The sequence below is a fragment of the Trachemys scripta genome, chromosome 20 (assembly GCF_013100865.1).
Source record: "Trachemys scripta elegans isolate TJP31775 chromosome 20, CAS_Tse_1.0, whole genome shotgun sequence".
Lineage (NCBI taxonomy): Eukaryota > Metazoa > Chordata > Testudines > Emydidae > Trachemys > Trachemys scripta.
Window position 1 is genome coordinate 2,158,079 of NC_048317.1, and position 13,368 is coordinate 2,171,446.

The window sequence follows — 13,368 nt, forward strand, 5'->3', positions numbered from 1 at the left end:
ACCCCTTTCACACAGCAAGCCTCTGAGCGTGACCCCCCCTTATAAATTAAACACACTTCTTTATATATTTAACACCATTAGAAATGCTGGAGGCAAAGTGGGGCTTGGGATTGAGGCTGACAGCTCACACCCTGCCCCCCATGTAATAACCTCATGACCCCCTGCGGGGTCCTGACCCCCAGTTTGAACCCCTGCTGTAGTGAGAGTGGCGCAAGGCAGGAGTGAGGTGCATCCGCAGAGCGAGGAAGCCGGTTTCTAGCCAGCACTTGAATCTCTCCGCTCTAGCAGTTCTACTGCCGCGAAGATCCCGAAGCTTTATGCTCACATTCCAGTTAGAAAGCGTCAATAGAGCAAATCACCACCCTCTAATTGCTCGGCTGTGTGTGCTGGAAGGGCGCGTGCATGCCTAATGCAGAGCCACCTGCAGCCTTGTGACCCACGGCGTGAGGGGCACGATGGGATTGGCACACTGAGTTGTGCAATAAATGCATTTTTCATAAATTGGCTCCTAAGAAGTAAAATACAACCCTGAACTTTATTGACGTTTGCTGCTGCCCTTTGTGTCTTCTCCGTAGGTGTAAATGACAGTAGAAAAGCCAGAGGAGGGATCTTTAAAAGGAAAAGCAGGAAAGGTTGTTCACCCCTCTCCTCCCCATCCCCCCCGCTGCCTTTTGCTCATATTGCGGTGACTTGTTGGAAGAGAAATATTACCCCAGCAGCCAGCGCCACTCTCCCTGAGCAATACAAGAACTGTGAAGTTATGAAATTGAGGGCACCTTCACTGAGAAATCGATTAGCAAGCCGAGGGAGCTTGTGAATTGGATGTCTGGCCATTTTCAGTAATAAATTGTGAAATAGTCTGTGAATAAGTGGTTCATAGAGATCAGAATTACCCCCTAGGAAACGTTTGAGACCAGGAGATACATTACGGAGCGAGTGGCATCCTAATGTTCAGCGCTTTGGCTGTTAAATATGTATGTTATCCCTATAGTGCTTCCCAAAATTAATAGCATTTTATGGCTGCTTTGGAACTGGTGTATTTATACCAAGATCCGTAGATTCAGCTGGTTCACAAACAAAGCACTAATTCCAGAGGAAAGGGCTGCCGAGGAGACTGGAGAGAGAGGGAGTTTAATGGGCTTGCATGCACCACACTAATGCCATAGGTATGACGTTGTCAGCCTTGGTTTCTCATCCAGCAGACCCAGACCCAGGTGCTCTCTCTCATCCACTCCCCACCAACACCCAGAGCAGGACGAACTGCCTTCTGCACAGCCATACGCGAATGGCCTAGGTTTGTCCACGGTGGGTGCTGGATGAGCGTGGATCCCTCAAGGCAGGAGGCACAGGCAGGGATGTTGCTGGAATTCCAGCAAAGCCTCCACGCACTAGGGCGAGGTCTGGAGCACCTCCAAGCTAGGACTGTAGCCTTGTGCGTAACGTTATCCAATGGTTCAGTCTAATAAATAGTCTTTGCCTTAGGTCTGTCTCCTGTCCCGCCCTTGTCTCCTAGCGCTCACCTGTTGGATAGTGTACCTTGAGTTTCTCAGCACTCCCCTTACGTATCTCCTCTCTCCAGCCATTCCCACATCTTCCTGGTCCCTTTCTGTTGCCATGACTGGCAGCCCAAACGTGGTGCTTTGTGAAAGGCTATGATTTTTATTGCACACTTTATTGTCTTCACTGGCATATGATGACCTCATTCATCACAAGAGATGAGAAGAAAGATGGAACGTTCCTGTGTAGAAGCCTGTTATAGGGCTGCTAATATTAGTACATTATTATTTGAATTGTGGTAGTACCTGGAGGCCTGTTTCAAGGCCTCATTGTGCTGGGCATTGTACCCACATATAATGAAAAGAGGGTCCTGGCCCCAAAACTCACCGTCTAAGAGTAGGATGAGAGATACTAGTTGGAGCAAAGAAAGGGAGAACAAGGTAACAATGAGACAATTTGATTATTGTAATAAACAGTGGTTCTGGAATCTCCTGGTGTGCCATATATCTTGGGCATTAATCAATGCTTCAGTGTGGAATGGAATAATAATAATCGATTAAAAAAACATAGTTTGTTTTCTGCATCTGGACATGATTTTCTCAGAAAAGTAATGGCCCGTTCTGGATTCAGGAGCTGGGTTATCAGCCTGATATCTCTGAACCTTTCAAGGCATCCAAGCTGGACATCTTTAAACTAAAAAGAATGGCTATTTTTGAGCATTAGCGGAAGTGCAATCATTTGGACTCAGAGGAGAGCAGCCCTCTGAGTGTTTCAGAAAGTTCACCGTGGAACATTCCTTTTAGATGTGCTATAACTTACAATGCTTCCTGGCGCTGCCTGCAGTCTGCTAGCTAATAAGGCAGCACTTTGCTGCAGCTTGTTAAATTTTCAGAGGCTTTTCCAAATACAAAAGTAATGAGAACAGTTCAGGAGGGGGAGAGAAGGCCCCAAGATAACATGGCGGGGGTACTTAGCCTAGCTTGCTGTGCCCTTCCTGAAGTAATATGCCATAGCTTGTTAGAAACCATCTGCTCCATGCAATATGCCCACAGTGCATGGGCATCTACCGCACACTAACTACAAGTGCCCAGGGTTGGAACCACAGGTTTGTTGCTTGAGAGGCCAGGGTGACGCCTGGTTATTGCAAAGTCCTGGGCCCTGATCCTGGGCTGCGTCTGAGCTGATCTCAGTGCAACATGGGAGTGGGAAAAGATGCCAAAAGCCACCAGTACCGCTGCTGGCTAGCATAAGTTAGAGCCATCCTGGAGCTGCTGTAAATTATGCCTGCTCCTCTGACCCCAGTGGCAGAGCACCACCCCCCCTAACTCTTGGGCGTGCCCTCTGCACCGACAGCCAAAGTGGGGGTGGGGCTATATTGGGCACTAGGCTAGTGAACAGGGCAATTCCTCTGCCAGTCAGTTCCGCTGCCTTATGGCCAGAATCAAGCTGTGGGTCAGAACTGGAGGGGATGTTCCTGGCATACTCTAGGGCATGGTCAGATCCAGGTGTTTGTGGATCACCTGCCCTTTGGAACAGCTCGCAGGAAACCTGCTTAGGGTTCGGGTTCGGCTTTTAGGCACCTCCTCCTCTCAGTACAGACCTGTGCTCTCAGGAGCACCTGCTATGGGCGTGGGTGCTGGTGTGTTACAAAGGAAAAGGACTAAGACACGTGCTGGTCTCCTTTTGACCTACCTCTGGCCAGCACTAGAATCCCTGCCCCATTCTTTGTCTTGTCTTGTTCACCTATCCCGGGGGCATAAAGAAATAAAGCCAACCTTATACCGGCCACTAGCCACGCATGGTGTCCTGGCAAGACCCCCAACTCAAATGCTCTTAAGAACCCTGATGGTGCTGAGTCCACAACAATCCCCAGGGATTGGTTCCTTTGTGTTTCTAGTGCCTGGGATTTGTGGCTGAATTTTTTCCCTCTATGTATTTTTATTTTTCAGTGCCCTTGTTTTCATTTGCAGAATATGAAATGGTTATTTTCTCTCGCTCTCTCTCTCTGAAATCTCACTGAATGGAAAACAGTTGGCTGCTCAGAAGAGACAAAATTAAATTTAGTGGGGTAAACAAGGTTACTAATTAGCTGATGCACCATGCAAAGTTAATTTATTCCGAACATGTTGTGGTGCCAACCTTGCCTGCATAATGCGTGTCACATTGCGCAGGGTTACCTGCAGGAACAGCCACCTGCTTTCATCGCTTTTCTGCTGGCAATGGGACTGGCAGCCTGCCCTTAACCGTGGCTCTTTGCTCCGCTCTCTCCCGGCTGTGCAGGAAGAGCCCTTCGTCATGTTTCGGAAGTCAGACACAGCCCTCTTCGGGAACGACCGCTTTGAAGGTTACTGCATTGACCTTCTGAAGGAGCTATCACACATCCTGGGCTTTACCTATGATATCCGGCTGGTGGAGGACGGGAAGTATGGCGCACAGGATGAGAAGGGGCAGTGGAATGGCATGATGAAGGAACTCATTGACCATGTGAGTAAGACACGTGTGTGTAAAGCTACCGGTAACTAGGGGATAAACCACGCTGCAGCCTGAACTGTGGGTCAGGACACCTGGAGTGGGCTGACATCCCCCCCTGCTCTGGCATCCCAGAGCTCTGTATCTTCCCCGGTGTATACTGAACATACTCTATAGCACAAATATTCTTGATCGTTGCCAGGGGCCTCTCCCAGCTTTTCCAGGTCATTGAGAGAAGAAATAAATTAGCCCCACCAACAGATGTCTTCCTTTGCGTCAGTGTAGGACCAGGGGCACCATTGCCCCAGCCGGGTAACATCCTGGCTCTAAACCACCCCTTCTAGTTCCAGCTGCTGGCACAGGGGGCATGTTGGGGGCATGCCCAGTGCCGGGGGCTTTGCCAGAGTGCAGCAATGCCCTGGACATCACTGACCAACGTCATGACCCATGGGGCTGTTACTTGCCTCAGTGCTGCTGAAACTCCTGGTGGCTGTCAAGTCACACCTGGGGTGGAAGCATCCCTCCGCAGCTCCTGGTCCTGGGGGGTGGATGGGGACAGGCCGGGGTACAACCAGCTGCCTTAGACCCTGTGCCCTCAGTCTTGCACAAAGCACAGCCCGAGCAGACCTGAGGATCGTGGTTATCAAGTATTTTGGATACACGTCATGCTATTAAATATCATCATTATACACGGCGGTCCAAGTCCCTCCCTTGGGTATGCACAGCCACCCCAGCTGGAGTCAAGGAGAGCTCTGTGGAGGTGTGGAAGAACAGAACAGGGTCCTGTCCTTCTCCCATTGAACTAAAGGGGAGCTTTGCCACCAACGTCAGTGGGAGGAGCGGTAAGCCCCCTATGTGGGCAATACGGTTCCCAGGAGATACCGTCACTTCTGGGGGATGAAAATCAGAACCTCAGCCTTACATTCACATACATTTCGTCCTCAGTGTCCGGTGTAAAGTTGTGTTTGAATGGGAGGGGAATTCTGGCCAAGCGAATTTAAATGTGTGTCCAAGAAAATGTGCTTACCAAGGGGAAGGAGTCAGAGGACTGGAAGGAACCTTACGAGGTCCTCTGGTCCAACCCCTGCCCATGCTAAGGCAGGATTAAGTGCACCTGCCTCAGCGAGCGGGCATGCAGCCTCTCCTGGTATTTAGTCACAGCTGAGTGGAGCCTGCCTTGCGACTGTCTCCTGAGAGGAGTTCATTTGCTGGGTTCCTCTCTGCACAGTCAGTGGCTACATCCCTTTTCCCTCCCTCTCCTTATTGTTACTTGGCCAAGCCCCCGATGACACCCTGACCTCAAGCCCCGGTGCCGAGGGGAGTAGGCCACAACGCCTGGTGTCTTCAGTTCTGAAATATCATCTGCTGCTGACAGGATGACATGGAGCTATTCCCTTCCCGGGTGTCTGTCCTCTGGGCTAAACAAATGTACAGCAATCAACCAACTGGGCAGATGGCCTCCAGTGCAGGGGCAGTGTTTCGCCAGCCTGGGGTAGCGCGGACAAGCGTGTTGCACGCTTGGCTCCATCATTTAACCATGCTGAGTCTGAAAGGGTGCAAAAAGCACGGTCCCAAAGAAGGCTAATCCCCTTATGCAGAGACCTGCTTCGTTATGTGCCACAGAATGCCCCGGGCTGGTGGAGTGCAACACCCCCACCATCGTCTCCTGTGCCTGCCCTACAGCTGTGGGATCACTGGCCCTGGCTTAGCAAGGACATGTTTATCAGTGAGCGTATGCTTCCATCCCACAGACTTCAATGGGACTCAGGCATGCGCCTACAGTTAACACACCCTGAAGTGCTTTGCTGCATCAGTTGAGAAACAAACAATGCGACTGAGCTCTGATCCCTTTTCTCACCCCTGCCTGAAAGATCCCAAGCAAACGATTTGCCCTTCACTAAAGCACTACACACAACTGGCTGCGCTGACCATGCCACCAGCTATTAAGCAGAAGGGTGTCCATTCAGCCTGCTTTAATCTTTGATTATACCTCCTAAACTTTCCTAGATGTTTTTTTCCACCCAGCGTTCCTGTCACTCAGAATCCGCCACAGTTGTCCTTGTGCTGCTGCCAGTAATTTGAAAGTCTTAGTTGATCACAGCTCCTGGAGAAAATCCTGTAATGTGATTGTGATGCTGTAGTCATCTGTCTTAATACAAAGAGGCCTCTTCCATGCTTGTGATCAGGGTGATGGGGGCTCTGCCAATGGGTAATTAATAATTGTGTATGTGTGTGTGCTTGCATGGTAATAGGGTGGGAAATTGTTAGATACAAGGCATGCTTTCGCTCTCACACAACTGTTTGCCAGGCCGCCCAGCAGTGCAGAAGAGCGAAAACAATCAAATTCCTCCTAAATCTTATCTTCCAGAGGAGACTTAATTTTAGGCCCATTTGTAGACATGAAATAAATTCCACTGCACTTTTTTGCAAGACTGGGGAGGCATTAACCTCAGTGTCCTGACTTGATTCTAGTTCTGCTATTTAACTTCACAGAGGGCATTTTCAATACTATTCTGCCTCACTTCCCATCCTAAACTCCTGTGTGTGGTTCCCCTGCACTCTTACACCCTTCACAGCCTTCTGCGGGAAAGGCTCCAGGGAACTGTCCAGACACTGTCTGGGATTTGCAAAGAGGCAGCAAGGAGTTAAGTTTCCAACTCCCATTAAAACTGAGCAGCCAGCGCCCTCTGGAAAAGCCCAGCTGGGCTCTATCACCCATTTTCCCTCCCGCTTCTCAGCAGTACATTCAGAAAACTGATGCAGTAAATAAACCCCTGTGGGGGACTACAGAAACAGATCACCTTATCTGGCTTGACTCAGGTGAACCTCACACTAAAGCTCAGGGTGGCTAAATGTGTGACCCAAAGCCGTAGGACATCAGCATGATTTATTTTTATTGTTTCACTGGCTGCTTCCTTCATTGCTGGTGAGCACAGAAGTATGATATCTTCTACTTCTCTGGCTTAGTGGCATGCTTATTTACTGGCAGCACTACCTTGTGCTGCCTCCTAGGTGAAGGAATGATCACTACTGCAACATATAACAATAATATCTAGCACTTCTCCAGCAACCTAATCCCAGTGCCTCCAACTGCTTTACGAGCATTCACGACAACACTTCTGCAAATCACCCCAGTGGCTACTGTCCCTCGTTTACAGACAGGGAAATTGAGGCATGAAGACTTTGCTTTCCTTCCCTATGCTCTAGTGGATGGGGCATTGGACTGGGTTCTGATTCTGCCATTGATGTACCGTGTGCCCATCAGCAAAGGGCCCAGAATCCTGCAAGCTTTACTCCTCTGAGTAACGCTTAGTGATTTCATTGGGGTGAATAAGTGCTACTCCAAGCGAGAGCTGCCAAATGTCTGCTACAGATGAATCCTGTACAGTATTACAGCTCTGTCTAGCATGTGTAACAAACAGGCAGTTGTGAATGATTAGGCTCGTCTCTAGTCTTGAGTCCCAGAGGCATTACCTGCTTCTAATGATCTGCTCTCATGCTTTATGGAATGTCCCTTCAGTGGAACAGAGGGTGAGAGCAGGTGCGCAGGGGACAATTTAATTTATTTATAAATTCAGCTTATTTTCTAAAATCATCTGACTCACAGAAAGGGGGTGGGGGGGAACAAAACCACGTCACCAACCAGAGCAGCTGCGTTCTTGCTTCCACTGCCATTTAAAAGAGCCCATTAAACGCTAGTGCATTTCCAGTGGCAGCTTTACTGAGTCCCAAAGCAGCCAGAAAGGCAAATTGTCTGAGACCTCAACTCATGGCCAGAGGTCCCTCAACTTCCTAACGAGACGTGTTTCTTCCAGTGCATGCTGTGATCCCTACAGCCAGCTCGGACAGCGGAGGAAATCTTGCGTTTTTGTGAAGCTTTTATTCCCAGAATCGGGTCTCTAGGAGAAGTGGCGATGACAAAGGGGTCTAGTTTCTCACTGTGTGGGGAGCGAGACAAGCAGCTCTGGGGTTTTGGCATCACCGCTATTTTGCATCTATTTCAAGTGATTCAGCCTCCTAGACTACCTCTGAAGTTCCTGGCGCCAATATGAAATCATTGCCTAAGCAAAATAACTTGTATAGCTGCTGCGGTACTCTTGTAGCTTATGTGAGGGGAATGTAGTTGCTGGGTGACTCACGTCAGTAAATTAGCTTCTCTATGAATAGCTAATAGGCTATTGCCTTGTTGTTAATCACAGGATTGGGAGTCAAGAGACCTGGGTTCTGTTCCTGGATCGGCCTCAGACTCCCTGGATGACCTTATTCACATGGTTTGTGCTTCAGTTCCCCCATCTGTAAAATGGAGATGGTAATAATTACCTACTTCACACAGGTGCTACAAGGCTTAATGTTTGTAAAGTGCTTCAAGTGCCTCAGCTGGAAAGCACTGGAGAGGTGAAAAGTAGAGCAGGGGCATGTCAAGGTAGCTGCAGTAGGGAATGTGTCCTCACTGCTTACCAGGAAATAAGCTAACTCTTGGATTCAAATCTGGCCTTCATATTTGTGCTCCCTGTGAAGTCCACAGAGGACAAAATGTGACCCTTGTCAGTTATGATGGTTTCCTGTGTGGCTAGTGCTTTGGGAGGTTACAGTAGCCTCCGTATGCTGGGCAGTCTACATTACGAAGTCAGTCTACATTACAGAGTCCTCATTTTGCTAGAGAAACTAAAATCCTGTTTCATTTCAGCTGGCAAGATGAGAACTCCTTAAATACAAAAAAACTGAGAAAAGAAATGACAGTGTCTTGGCTTTCTAACCGTGCCCAGCTCCTCGTGCTTTTATGCAATTATTTTCGTCTGTGCCTCCTAACCCAAGATGTCTAGCTCTGTAGCCTTTTCCTCTTTGCATGTTCTGCATGATACCCTAATGGAATTGTCTGGTACCTCAGTCTTTGAAATGCAACACACACAGCTGAGCAGGTGTTCTGAGGCTTTTTTTAATGTTACCTACGTTGCTGGAGAAGGTCAGGCCGTGGGGCAGGAGATAATGGAGGCTGGACAATGAAACATAATTTGAATATGTAGCATATTTAGATACAGAACTAAGTGTCACTTGAAAACACCCATAACGAAAAAATGGTTTGACTAATTGTCTTCAACCTTTCCCGGACAAAATTCTAGTGGTCCCTTGGCAAAACTATTCACAGAAATGATCTGAAAATAATTTTCCTTCTGCAAGGATCCAAGAGATGGGGTAATAGAGCTAATGCGGAGTTCTAATTATGAGCCACGTCTGTTTATATACCGACCGTAAAGAGTGACTGGATTTCCTATGAGGAAGGAGGAATGTTGCCCTGGGGACAGACAGCTTACTGACACTGTATTTCACAGCAGAAATGTTGTTTGCCTCCAAGTTCAGTATATGCTCTGCTTAACATTGTGCTTCAAGTCAGAATGTTTCCATGTCAGAGACCATCCTTGACTTTCTACAGTAGGTATTGACACACATCAGCCATTCACACTCAGAATGGCAGGACAAGGCATAGACCATGGGCACTCAACAAGGCAAAAAGTGTTCTTGGTCTTCTCAGCAGGGTCCTTCTGGTTACTGCTCTGAAAGACTTTGTCTACATTAGAGTATTCAACCAGACTGAGCACCAGAAGCTGAACTGGTTTAAGGACCATTGCACATTTGCACTAGCACTATTCTAAGTGCTTTGGGTTTCAGTGCCCGCTATGCGTAGCCCACAATTTGCAGCACGGCTCTGAGAAGCTGGGTATTCTGGGAAGTTTTGCAAGGGACAGCAGTAATGGGAAAATTAGTTTGAACCATTTCAGCCAGAGTGTATCCAAATTGGCACTAACCTACTTCAGAGTAAACAGGGATTTAGCCCTGAAAATTCATAGTCTACTTGGTTGGCAGCACACGTAATCTGCTGGAGCACTTTTGTCCGTGCGCACAATATTACAGATGTGCAAGGGGACCAATGGATCTTAGCACAGAACACTTCTGTAGTGCAGACAAGGTCTAAACATCCCTTAACAAGTAAGCCGGACAGAGACAATTGACGAGAGAATTGGCCGAGAGAAGACAGACCACCTCTCAGCTGAACCACATCGTGTCCTTGTTCTGGAAGATATTACAGGGCTGTAATGAATTTTTCAGCTCTGATCAGTCCAAGGTTAGATTGAAAAGCCAAGTCATGCTGAGTGTAGGGAGGGTAAAGGTACATGATTTGGAAGCACAATATAAACTCACTGTGACTTTTGGACCTCCATACAACAATTCTGAGTTTTCTATTAAAAGTGAAAATTAACGTAAGGGGTCAAACCCTGCCCTGAGTTCCACTGCATGATCTGGTCTTAAATGCTTCTCAAGAGCTGAGGCCCTCCAGAAAACCAAATCTATCCAGTGGCAGAAGTCACTGAGCAGCAACTAGTCACCTCTAATTTTCAATCCTCAGAGAAAGCCATTCCTGACAATGCAAAGAGCCTTATTTCTGTTCCTGCATACCCCAGAGCTCCAACGTTAGAGAGAGCTCTGGGCACTGGGAGGGCGTGGGGTGTGATTATGGCCTGGAATTCCATGATGCCCTCAGTCTAGTGTGGAGTCATTTTGAGAAATCCCAGCCTAGGCATAAGAAGATCCAAGGGCTGGAAGCTGAAGATAGGCAAATTCAGACTGGAAACATGGCAGATGTTTTTCACCAGGTGGGTAATTAACCATTGGAACAACTCACCAAGGGTTATGGTAGATTTGCCATCATTGGATGTTTTAAAATCAAGATTGGATGTTTTTCTAAAAGATCTGCTCTAATTCAGGGAAAGTCTCCCCTGGGCTATGCAGGAGGTCAGACTAGATCAGTGATTCTCAAACTTTTGTACTGGTGACCCCTTTCACATAGCAAGCCTCTGAGTGCAACCCCCCTTATACATTTAAGAAAACACTTTTTTATATATCTAACACCATTATATATGCTGGAGGCAAAGTGGGATTTGGAGTGGAGGCTGACAGTTTACGATCCCTTATGTAATAACCTCGTGACGCCCAGTTTGGGAACCCCTGGACTAGATGATCACAATGGTCTCTTCTGGTTTTAGAATCTATGAATATGGAATAGACTGTCCGAAGCTACATTTCTATCTACTGGAATGTGGGAGGGGTCCTAGCCATCCCATATTTTTCCCTGTGCCCCACATTTCCCTGTGTTTTCCCTCTCTGTGTCTGGGACCCTGCATTAGCAAATCCCTACAAGCTAAAGGAAACTTTGCTGTGCTGTAGTGCAGGAAAGGGGATTTCGCTGGAGCATGGCTGGATTGTGGGGTACAGGGAAGAACCAAGAGCAGCTGAGACTTAGGTGCTCCCTAAATACAATTTTGTTTCCCAGGTTTGATAGAAACCTGCTCTGTTAAATCTTATAGAATCTTCCGGTATTCCTGCGGCATTAGGACCTCACCCTACGTGCTCCTACTCTGCACTTCTTTTGCAAGTGTAATGGGTAAAGTATTACAGCTCACTTTATACAATATGGTTTGGAAGTGTGACTAAAATCTGACTGGACTTTTTAGACACACTGCTGGTAAGTGCAAATAATAACAATTTTTAAAGTGCTGTGAACGTTTCAGATAAAAGGGGGTATATGAATATGCAAACATTAATTAGCGTCCCTGCAAGGTACTTTTAATGGAAACGTTAGATGACTTGCCCAAAGTTACACAGCAGGTGTGCGGCAGAGCCAGGAAATGGACACAGGAATCCTGATTCCCACTCTCATACTCTGCACTAGACACAATTTCCTCTTGGTTCATATTAGGCAATGCTAATGGTCTTTTTCCACCACTGACTTTATCATTATCTTGGAAAGTATGATCGCCTCAGGGCAAGAGGGCACTGCCTGACCAAGGCTCTGAGGCCCTGTGGTAATACAAATAAATAATAATAATAGGAGCTGATATGGGAGACCTTGTTAACCTTGATTAACTCATACCGATAGGGTCAGTTAAACCTGGTACAATGTGTTTATTAATAGGATCATAACCATTCATAATTTATTTCAGCCATCAGCTCATTAATCTGCTCCACAATGTGCAGAAAGTGGTGCAATGCTTTGGAATATTGTAACTTCATGCCTTTGATACCCCCACTAAAAACCAAAAATGCAATAATCTGACATGCTAATTTGCCAACTCACTGAAGTGTCTTTCATGCTGCTTTCACTTCAGGGACCTCCTGGAACAGACCCTGTAAAACAGAACAACACAATAATTAAAGGCATAATCCCATTAGAGTGACGATGGGAGAGTGCTGGAGATGGGTAAGAGGCAGGAAACATGAAGATAAGTGGCCACTCTCCCCTAATGATGCAGACTTGACCCTCTAGGCTGAATAAAGAACAGAGCATGTCAGGCACTACTTGGAGAGCATCTGCTCTTGGCTGTTTCTTTCACAGCATTAATTCTCCTGGTGACATCTGAGTTTTGCTGTCTCGGGTGTGGACATGTCCTGCTGCCTCATTCTAGCTCGCAGAATTCCCTCGGAAGGAGCAAGAGACGCAGTCTGTGTGGCTGCACTGGCCCAGTTTGTGTCTGTGTGATACTGATGCTGCAGGCACCGTTCTAATGGAAGACCGGCCTTAGCATCCCCTCTCCCGGCACACAATCGCTCTGGGTTTCTGCACCATACAGGCTGCCACACTGCATGATTGACGGAGACGGCCCCACAATGAAGGGAAAATATCCCATTGAATCATTTTGAAATCCCAAGTCTGTTGCATGAGATTCATTGAGCAACACTCTTCCTACTAAGTAGTCCCATGGCCTGGCAGGCCTTAAATTAAGTACTTGGGCCCAAGGGAAGAGGCGTTTGGAAGACTTATAGAAGGGAAGCAAAGCAAAGCTGCTGGTCTCTGGGATGTTTTAGCTGCACCACCGCTGGCTCTTTGAATCCTCCTTTCTAGCAGGCCTGGGTTGGCGGGTGCTTGTCTTGGAGTGATTTATCAGTATTACCCAAACCCCATCTAAAGCCATTATTTATTTTATCCGCGGGTCGTTACGTTTTATAGAACTGTTTATGTAAAACATTAAACAGGGAAACTGTTTGAGTGCAACCAGATGGGGCCTGTCTTCAGCAGAGAAGAATCCGCAAATCATGCACAGAAGGAACAGCAGTTGATTGGCACCGGGGGAGACCCTGAGGTTAGGAGTCCGTGCTCACTGAAAGCCAATCGTGTGAAGGCTTCTGAGACCTGGGCTTGGATTGGCCCAACTTCATCTCAGACATCCACCTCCTTCTCAGTGAAGCGGGCGCATCAAGGGAGAAGCATGAGTCAGGTAGGACCATAGGATCCTGTGAGGCGCTGAGCACCCAAGGTAACGTTCACCCCGCGTAGAAGACGTGGGGTGCACGGGTCTTGTGCTGATGTCCTGGTGCAGCCCGTAAGTGGTGCACAGGGCTTCAGTAGGA

General features: G+C 47.7%; 1 protein-coding gene across 2 annotated transcripts in view; it reads left to right on the forward strand.

Annotated features, from left to right (window-relative positions):
• Window positions 1-13,368, forward strand: part of GRIK3 (glutamate ionotropic receptor kainate type subunit 3) — a 225,830-nt gene that overhangs the window by 170,946 nt on the left and 41,516 nt on the right. For both annotated transcript variants that reach the window (XM_034754116.1, XM_034754115.1), the window contains exon 10: window positions 3,778-3,981. In XM_034754116.1, coding sequence (XP_034610007.1) covers window positions 3,778-3,981 — 204 coding nt within the window. The remainder of the gene's footprint in view (window positions 1-3,777; window positions 3,982-13,368) is intronic.